Below are 10,602 nucleotides of genomic sequence, written 5' to 3' on the forward strand. Positions count from 1 at the left end.
TGCTGAAACATTCTTTTAACATTACTCCAGCCAAGCTTTTGCGACATCCCAGCTTTAGCATAAGTGGTCTGTGTCCTTATTCACCATCACACATTGGCTTGTGGGCAGCCCTGCATCTCCCATACTCCAAATTTCCATGCTTTTCCTCATACACAAAAAGAACTCATCTAGATAGCAGAACATGGAGCATCAGAGGAGATGTAGCCCAGCCAGAGGACATCAGATTGTAAGGTCAAGGACATGAGACTTTAAAGCTGCTACTCATGCTGTTTTAGCAACCCAGTGGGACCCAGATTAACACCAACCGCTTTGAATTTGTTTGGATTTTTTTCTGATGGAAAATGCTTCATCCTGGCATTTCCTGAAGAAAGATGATTTTGAGAGACTTAATAACCCAGGAAAAAAAGCCCCAAACACTGATGAAAAATCTCCATCCAGTTTTAGCTGTACATAAATCAGAGAAGATGTTTTTTAATCTGCCAAAAAAACAAATCTTTGGTGTACAACTCATTTTTCCTCTCCTAGATCCAGTCTGCTACTTAGCACACAGACTTGATGAGGTCTGGACAGGATTTTTTTTTTGCCAGTATAGATAAGCATGTTGGTGTGTCTATGCTTTCACTGTGCATTGGTGCTAGAGAAGTCAGACAGATGAATTCTAACCAGTGACATGACTAAATTGCTCAATGTTTCATTAATCTCCAACTGTATCTAGATTGAGACAGCCTTTTTTCCTGCACTGTGAATTTTCATATCCTTCAACATTAAATAAATGCAGAAAGCCATCAGAACAAAGACCTCTGTGCTGCATTTGAGTAGCTCACAGGATGGGGACAGACACAGCAAGGTCAGCACCCTGACTCACATTCAGGGCAGCAAACACGAGAAGGGGTTCTTCTGCAGCTTTACAGTTTTGTAGTGGTCTCACCTACTTTTTATTCTTCAAAAATCCATGGCACCAATTCAGCCATCAACACTGACTGCATTCAGGGATCTTGTGAGGAGTACCAGGAGGACAATCCATGCCAATTTTGGCACTTTACTGCTGCTGTCCCCCTGTGCCAAGGATTGCTGCCCTGTACAAAGTGCACGTGGCTGCTGTGGAGGTGTGAGTATGTGCACACACACGGGAAATACTTTGCCACTTTTTCTGGCTCCCCCAAATAAATAATTTAATAAAACCCCCAAGCACACCTTGCTGTGACAACTGGTAGGAACTGCATGAATAATGGCATTATGAAAACCTGCCTTGCTCAGCTCTTGAGACAGAGACCTCAAGCATCATAATCTGGCCCCTATGCCTAGGGTTGAGATATTTAATATATTAAAAGAACTAATATTTTTAAAATAAGAGATATGTGCTAGTGCACATACCTAGCATTTGATGTGGGAGAGGAAATAAAGCAATTAATTTTAAGAGTCATGGCAATAGATAGGAGGGAGACTTGTAGGGCTTTACTGATTTCTTCTAAAAAAAGCTCAAAGCTAAAAAAAGCTTTGCAACAGGAGACAAGCCAGGATTACATCAGGTCAAGCAAAATCAGGTTCAGAGCTAATGAGAAGGTGCATGATGCATAATGAAGACATGCACACCTGACTGTAAGATAAGACTGATCATTTAAGGGCTTCAGACCCTTCAAGTCCTCTGAACTCAACAGGAACAGAAGCTGCTCGAATGAGCACTGGTTTAGTTCAGGAGTTAAAATTCATGGAAACTGTTGACACAAATGTTTGCTTTCATCCCATGCCAGAACAATTCTGCAGGGCTGTGTAATTCTAGAACTTTTTCTCAGAAAACTTCAGTGCAGATCTGCAGTATTCCCTGCTATTCTTCCCTGAAGCCCTTTTGGGTTTATTTTTTTTGTTTTAAACCTCCATTTCTTAGTACTTGAAATGCTTGAAAATCAGAGCTGTAACTGGAAGACATCTAACCCAGGAAGCAGCATCTGAAAGCAGAACTCGGAAATACAGAAGTATCAGAATTATCTCAAGTGGAAAGCACTTCATTTTATAGTCAATTATTTCCATGGGAGTTTTCAACAAATGTCTTTTTGCATCAAAAATATCAACTACTTTCACTTCTGTTTTTTTCATGTCAGAAGAGACTGTTCCTATAAGACAGACACATCCATTTTGAAAAACACTTGGATAAACTATATGCAACAGAGAATGGGATCCCATTTCTGTCCCAGCCTGAACTATTCATTACTGGATTACACAATTGCCAGTGTCACTCGTATCCCTTCAGGCTATTTCTTTGCAAAGGGAACCAGCTAGATGAGTTTTGCTTTGCCAAGCCAAAGCAATTTGCTTTCTGATGATGCCTGACGTGACAACATCTGGGTAGAAATCAACAACTGCCCTTCTCACTCTAAATGTGGGAATGCAGCAGTACTCACAGTCAGGGAATCTCCAAGTGCTCCTATGGCTTTGATGTCAGCAGGCCGTAGCTCATGGACTAAAAAGCAATAGGAGAATAAAAGCAGGATTATAGACAGCTGACAAAATACTGTTTAATAGAACAAGCATGCAAGTCTTAGGTTCCAATCTGATGGCATTTTTGCTGACTTTTAAGGTAGGAAAAGCTTCAGGTTCTGTGTGTCACCTAGGCAAAATGCTTAACTTCTGCCTTTGCTTGCAACACTGCATTACACTAATGTGGAAAGAAATGGAACTCAAAACACTTTAGGTAAAAAATGAAAACAGACTAGATATGTTTACAGATGCATACATCCAATCTCTCTTAAATGACCTACACATCTGGGTCTTAGATCAATATTTTCTATTAAAAATCTTCAAACTGCACCCAGCACTTGCACTGAACTGCTTATCAGAGCACATTCCAACTTGCTAAGTCACTAACCCTCCTGGGCAGCTTTAGTCAGCCACGTTGTTGTATGATGAATGATGTACAGGACACATGCATACAATAAATGTGATCACATTTGTCCACAGAGATGACCTGCTGTCATGCAGAACTCATTGTGAATGGCAAGACAGACTTCTTCCCTTTGCTGCTAAATATATCAGCTTTTATTGCTTACTTTCCATATAGGATGTGCAATTTCAACATCTTATTGCTTTTAGAAACAAAAGATGAAATTTTCTCCCATGTATGATTTTAGGTTGGGAGTTCTTTCTCACCTGATGTTGGGACATGACTAGATGGAGTATGACCAGGACATGACAGTTCACTGCCCCAATTCTGAAATGAGAAGTTACAAAATTGTTTCCTCTTGTAGCTAAAAGGTAATGTGGAATTCAGATATGGTTTAGTTGTACAGTGTAGGGCAAAACCAAATTAAAACATAGATCCTAGTTTGGTGCCTATGTAGCTCAACAGTCTTTTGCACCTCTCTGTGGAACACTATCCAAACAATAATTACTGCTGGTGACATTTTCTAGCCAAAGCATAAAACCTTATGTATTCTATTATTATATTATTGTTCCCCATGTACTTTGCCAGAACCTATTCTTTCCCTATAAACTTTCAAGAATGGCTTGTTTTTACTGAATATAAAATTTGAAAAAAACCTCAAAGCTTTAAAAGTTCCAGTAAAGAAAACTGTTAGGCTCTAAATAATTGTAATTTACCATGCATTTTAAATGATGTAATAGTTATTATGTATATTCCACCAATAGAGGATATCAAAGCAAACACACATTGCAGAACACCTTAGTTCACCAGCAGAGAGAGCTGATGAATGTCTCCCCCTGCTTTTTGGTAGCAAGCAACCATATTAGCCAAGAAGAAGCAAGGGGAAAACTAAAATTGTTACAGCAGCCAGCCCTTGCAGGAGCATTGACAGCTGTGTGCTCAGATTGAAAGGCCAGCCCTGCTGGAAACAGGAGGTCAGGCTAGGGATGTCCTGAGGTCCCTTCCAACCCCAATTATTCTGTGACTGCACAATTCTACCAGAGTAAAACTACATAGACCAGTGGTCTTCAGAAACCATCACGACAGATTCATCTGTTCCTGCAAAAAATGTTGTAATATCCTTCACTATCAACCACTAAAGTCTGGTTGCAGAGGCTAGAAAGGACAGATAGACTTATTTTTAGATCAGAAAGTCTTGCTTTACCTTCTCTCTACTTCTTTCCTTTATCACTTCAAAAGTTGTTGCTGTTGAGATTCAGTGGAATTACCTATTAAAGTATAACTCTAGCTCTACAGATAAAAATCCCATATCAGTCCTGCAAACTATGACTTGCTAAGAGAATAACTGCTGTTCTTTGTGACCCCCATGGCACACAAAGATTTTGATAACTGGGTTAGTCACGAGCACCCCCAGTATGTCAAACTAGCCCAGTCCATTTTGACTGCCAAGCAAATAATTGCTCCATTTCTTCAGGTCCTACACACAAGATCTGTTTCTGCAGTTTATTGAATATGCCTTATGATAGCTGCTCAGTCATGGTGGAAATTAAGTCTCTTTGAAATGGGATTCCTATCACCTTTGTATAGGGTCACACATCCAATATGTAAAGGTGACTGCCCTCTACAGGTTAAGCTTACCTGAGTGTAAGGAAGAACAATGCATCCAGAGGAGAGTATCTAAACCTTCCTCAGATTATCTGGGGGTCAGGATTCTAAAATAGTTTCTCCATACTGTGAGTAACTTGCTATCTGAATTAATTATGCATTCCAGGTTACTTACTTTGGTTACAGTTTTGATACTATTGCACCATTAATATAATTAATTTTGTTTGGCTTTTAAGAACACATTTATTTACACAATGAAAAGTACAATGCAAGGCAGAATTCTCTTTCCAAAAACTGGTAATAGTTTATACAATCTATAAATTCAGGATGATGTGTTAAGAGACGAGATGCAGCTTTACACAGTTTGCCTAAAATGCAGCAAAAGGTGCAACAATTACCTCTATTGGCTCTCTAGTGGGATCCACAGGTGTGTAGTTGCTATTCCTGTTCGTTCCCAGGAAGGGACTGTTCTGGAGAAAGAGAAAACAAAATAAGAAAAATAAGAGAAACTAGGCAATAAGCACATGGCACAAACCATAGCAAGTGATATCAAGGTGTCATATAAACAAGAAAAAAATTGCCTAAACTATAAAATTTGAATCTGGACTTCAAAACTGTGCTTCTTCCTTAAAACTGATAAAATTTATTTTTAGTGCCTTGGGACAAAAATTACATATGCCAGATGCCAATTGCATTTTAATATCTTCCTCTCCTAGCATTCCAAATTAGACTTTATTAGAAGTTTAGTCCTTTTCAAAAGATGCTGATATAGAGTCTAGACAAATCTGGGCATATCTTCTGTGTCAGCAGCAGGGAGATGAAAGATTGCTCACTGAAAAGATCATTCTTCCCTCCAAGGGAGGTTGTAGAAATTTCACTGTTATTTTTGTCCCCTATTAATGCAGCATGCATTCAGGAAGACATGCACATCATACAGGCTAAAAAATTCACCTGGAGGCTCACTTACCTCAATCAAGAGAAACTCCAGCATCTGCATAAGGAAGTCTTAAAAAGCACTAAAATTAGAAGGCAGGTTTTTATGGTAGTTAAGGTTGCCTCAAAACAAATAATTTTCCATGGCTACTGGCACTTCTATCAATGATCTTTTCATAGCACTTAGGGTTACTAAAGGCTTACCATTTCTGCAAGAAAAAAAGGCCATTATCTTTTCAAGGGATATAAAACTTTTCTTTGCCTACTTCTGAAAAGCAACATCTTTGAACAAGAGTGTAGGAAGGGAAAGAAGCATAAAATCCACATTATTTGGCACTGAAGAAGTTGCTGAGTTCATTTAAAGCTGCTTGGAAAGAAGGCTGGGTAAAGGAAGTAGGATCAGTTTGAGCAAATCAGAGGACTTCTGAAATATGCTGGTTAATAACTCAGCAGATTTTCCTCATCTGACAGGATGGACAGAGTATGGACAAAAGCCTTGTGCATAACTTGAATGCCTGCCTCCAGAACTAAGAGAATTCAGCTCCCTGATCTGTTCAGCTCTTCAACCTTCTTGTTGGAAGCGCTGAAGAAAGGGAGCCAGTTCCTGCTGCCTGCAGCAGTCATTTCCACGTGCTGGTACCTAGCAACTGTCCTGCAAGTTCAGCAGCTTGTTTTGTAACTGCAGAAGCAGCTTCCAAAGTCTCTGAAGTATTCCTCTTAAGGATCAGGCCAGGAAAGCCAACCTGACACTAAGCCAAGAGACGACAGATTCTGGGTTTTCAAAGCTGCTGTGGTGCCCAAACCTCATTGATTCTGATGGGAAAGTTAATGCAGTGTATTCTGTTTTTGCTGCTTGAGCTGCCTCTGCACTTCACAAACAACAAAAAACAACCTCTGCTGTAGCTGCAAACACACAAATCAGCATGTTGTCAATCAGTATTCATGGCACAACAGAATGGCCATGGGACATCAGTGCAGGTATATAAGAACACCTGCTCACTCAGAGGTAAACAGACAACAAAGCTTTAAGTAAATTTATTCCAGATACACCAAATGTCTGCTCTCTGCAGTACACACAAGCTGTACAGCCTCCTGACAGCAAACTTCCAAAATGTGGGTATGTTTACCTGAGCTGGACAGCCAAGGACGATGTCAGCTGAGAAATCAAACGAGTCAGCTTTCTGGCCTACAGGCTGTAACTAGAAACAAAGACAAAGGAACCTATTTTTTAACCATGTCAGCTCATCTTAATTTTGTAAAACAATGCTAATTTTAAAAACTCCAACATAAATATACCTTTCAAATCTATATACAGGTGCCTGTATTTACAGACCTAGATTTACAGTCAAGGCTGAAATGCATGTACTTGCCAGAAGAACATAGCAACTGCAAAACAAAAGAGCAGCTCTAGAAAGAAGCTTAAAATGGGAAGTGGAAAGCTACAGTGGATCAGTTTAAACTCCTGGAGGATTTTCGCAGGCACATGAAGTACCTTGGAATTTTGCCAGAAGGCAAGGTCATAAACTTTCTTCTCTTGCACAAAAGACATTAAGAGTCCCCCAATTTTTTATAGCTAAGCTGCATGATGGCATCTCCAATAAAAGGTTGTTTATGTGTAGAAGGTAGTACCAAATCTAATTAGAGGTACTGCTTGATGATTGTAAGCAATCATGTCAGCTGTTAAAACATTAATCCAAAGTATATGGAAGTTACTATTCAGGATCCAAGATACTGCCTCTGACTGCTGGGTACTCCTGCACTGCAATGCTAAGTAAAATGGGTTTGCTTAAGCAATCTTTAGTGACTCATCTTTATTTGGCTTAACTCATTTCCAAAAGTAGTAAAACTTAACTGAATTAAAGCCACTTTAATTCCTAATGAGACATTAACAACACAGGGATTTAAAACAAATGTCTAAGTAATCAGTTTTTAAATTGACAGATGCAGTTACAATTCTTTATTTGGTGGTTTCCCATAACAGCCCATAGAAGCATCATCCTTATTAAATGCTATCCTGCCTTGCATAAAAACAGATGAAGAGGACCTGAAGTCACAAAATCACTCTGATCATGCACTTGGAGCACCCCTCTCCTCACCACACACTTAAAGAACCACGAGATTCTAGGCAGAGAGCAGTGCCAAAGCTAGAGAGTATTTAACTAGTTAAGGAAAGATAAACACAAGGTCTAGCATTATTCAGGCCTTAATTGCAATGCTTATTACAGAGATATTTTAATGGCTGTCAGGTCTAGGTGAAGATCTCACTGCATGCAGAGCCTGACTCCTTACCACAGTATTCCACAGAGCCCTGGCAAGTTGAGAATGGCCTTTCTGGCTTGGATGGAAGCAGTCAGGTGCAAAGTAGGAGACATCTGGTTTCTCATCCTACAAATAAAAACATAAAGGACATCTGAGTATAGAAAAATCCCCATACTTCCAATTTGGCCAAATCAGAACCATAAAGAGAGATTCATGTTACTTGCTCTCTCTGCTCCATTGCAGAAAGGCTCCTGATTATCTGGCAGTGCAAACTGTACTTCAGCAGACCCATGAACTACCATGAACACCTAGCTAGGGATGATTATGTGCCTCCATGGGCAGATCTATCCAGAAGCAGCAAAACCACCATTTTCAATTATGGGTGCAGTTCCTCTTCAGGTTCTGCAATAAGGATGAGTTCCTCTCCCTGGTTCCAGTCGTCATTAGAACTGGAACCACAGGCAGCATTATGCTCTGCAGTACCTTCTGCAGAGCTGTGAGTTTTGAAAGGATCAAGAAACAAATAAGTGTTTGATGGAAGGCAGCCAGTCTGACCAAGCACACCAGAGCTTTCTAAACAAAACTGTACTTTAATACAAAATACAATAATACAAAACTTTCCTTTCTAAACAAAACTGTACTTTAATACAGGGTTAATACAGGTACTGGAGGATCTGGAGGAATGGAGTCTGGAAATTTGTCTGTCACATGAATCCTGAGATTAGGGTCACACATGACTGAAACAACTATTTTTGGTCAGAGCAGTTCTTCCTCAAAACTTGAACAGGTTTTATTCAGTGTGGTTGGACTTGCTTTTTAGAGGACTACTACCAAAATTTGCATCATATTTTCTGCCATGTTTAGAGACGGAGTTTTCAGTTCAGGCACATCTGAATGTTGTGTGAGATAAGAAATTGAAAAAGCATCCTGAACTTCTTAAAATCTGAACTAATGCTTGTGAAACTACAAAAAAAAAAAAAAAAGTTCGTAAATATTTGGCTTCTTCTGTTCTTATTTCTGCGTTCCCTACCCTCAGTACCAAAAACCTTAGGGATGACTTCTTATGGGCACCATCTTCACACACAAACAAAAGCTTCATGCAAACAAAACAAAGGAGGTCTGTGAAGCAATTCTGTCCATAGCAGCACCTTAACTTTTCAAACTTTCACCAGCTATTGCAAACATTTTCAGAATCAGTCCAGTTCAATTATGCCAGAGGAACCCCTGCTCAATATTTTACTCCATCTCCTCTTAGCTCCAGGTACATATGAAAATAGTTTCAGCTTTAGTGAAAGTTTGAATATTTTCCTAGATTTACAGCTTACTGGAAATTGCCATTCAAGGAACTGAGATATACATCAACAGATACATATGAACTACATAAAATTACTTCCACAAGATCATCCATAAAGTTCCCTTTCTGTCAGACACAGAAAAATAAGTTATGTGGCATAAAGGGGAGCTGATGCCATAGTCTTCACTGAGCAATGCAGCTATGTTGCTTTAAGAAGTGAAACTTAATAACTTGGTCTTTTATTAATCATGTTGTATTTTCAGGAAGAAAAATATTTATGTACTTCAAAGAACATACACAAACACACCTCTTAAATCAAGTTTTGACTCATTTTCCAAAACAGTAATTGATATTGACAGAACAATAAGTAAAACTAAGAACTACTTACTATATGAAGAAATCTGTTGTACTGTACTAAAAATCATCAACTTCTCATAAGAAAAGCAGAGAACAAAGTGAAACTGTTTTGAATATAGTCTCTATAGGTAAGATACCCATCCTTAGTCCTTTAAATGCAGAAATCACCTTTAGATCATACCTGATCAAGAGGAAGCTTCAGATTTTGGAGGAAGGGCTGGATGACAACTGTGAAATTTTCATGAGTGTCATATCTGCCAGACTCTATCAGACTCTGAATGCCTAACTGCAAGAAACAAAAAACCACCAGCAATACTTCAACAACATCCCTGCATCATAACTATTTTCTTTGTTAGCATTTTCTGAAAGCACTGGAATCAAAAGGAAGTTTTACTTGTGAACTTAAATAGCCACAGCCACTGGCACAAGAGGGCTGAGATGCTGCAAAAGGGCTGAGAAGGCTGGAACACAATGTTGAAAGTGTTTGTCAGGGACAGGGTTTTGGTGACTAAGCTCTCACCAATTAACCTCTACTAGGAAACATTTTTCTGAAGACCTCTGCTGCTAGTTTTGGTCACATGAAAGGTTTGGATAGCATCACATGAGCTCCTGCTGAGTTCATATTTTAGGTAAAATACAGATATGATATGTTGCTTGGTAATCAAGAGCTCATCTCCACTGGAAATAAAGTAACTGTACCATTCCTAATAGTCATACCTGGTAAGCTTTGATGGCTTCCCTCACCATTGTTAAATTTTCTGAATTTTCTTCTTCTGAGAGAACACAGCTACACAGATAACTGTGGGGGAGGTGAGAGGAGAAAACAGGAACAGAGAGAGTTAAACACCTGATAATGCAGATACCACCTTCTGTCATGCAATGCCCTCACAACATGGGTGTAATAAGGGAATCTGTACAACCACGTTTTTGTGAAAACATCTTATTGTCTTTGCTATTGTAATTTCAAACCTTATTTTCTTCCTCACGTGAATGATACTACTTTAAGTAATTTTGGTTTCACACCCAGATTTATCAAAGTAGAGCACACTGCACAGAGGCTAGATTTTTCATCACTTTCACCCTGGCATCCAAAGGCCCTGCAGACTGACAGAGGTGCACACCAGAGCCCCTGGGGAACTAGAAAACAGTACTTTGAAATGTACTGCCTGCTTTACTTCTGAACTGGCACCTTTCCAACTAACAATTCCTTCTGCATCCCCAAGACAGAAAATTTCTCTCTAACATCAGCAAAGAATGCAAATTACCCATTGCACTA

General features: G+C 39.3%; 1 protein-coding gene across 2 annotated transcripts in view; it reads right to left on the reverse strand.

Annotated features, from left to right (window-relative positions):
• PLB1 (phospholipase B1) overlaps positions 1 to 10,602 on the reverse strand; it is a 109,907-nt gene that overhangs the window by 49,214 nt on the left and 50,091 nt on the right. For both annotated transcript variants that reach the window (XM_072927604.1, XM_030269190.4), the window contains exons 40-46: positions 10,044 to 10,125; positions 9,508 to 9,612; positions 7,706 to 7,801; positions 6,544 to 6,615; positions 4,882 to 4,953; positions 3,145 to 3,205; positions 2,400 to 2,458 (exon numbers count right to left, since the gene is read on the reverse strand). In XM_072927604.1, the coding sequence (XP_072783705.1) occupies positions 2,400 to 2,458; positions 3,145 to 3,205; positions 4,882 to 4,953; positions 6,544 to 6,615; positions 7,706 to 7,801; positions 9,508 to 9,612; positions 10,044 to 10,125 (547 nt within the window). The remainder of the gene's footprint in view (positions 1 to 2,399; positions 2,459 to 3,144; positions 3,206 to 4,881; positions 4,954 to 6,543; positions 6,616 to 7,705; positions 7,802 to 9,507; positions 9,613 to 10,043; positions 10,126 to 10,602) is intronic.

The sequence above is a fragment of the Taeniopygia guttata genome, chromosome 3 (genome assembly GCF_048771995.1).
Source record: "Taeniopygia guttata chromosome 3, bTaeGut7.mat, whole genome shotgun sequence".
Classification (NCBI taxonomy): domain Eukaryota; kingdom Metazoa; phylum Chordata; class Aves; order Passeriformes; family Estrildidae; genus Taeniopygia; species Taeniopygia guttata.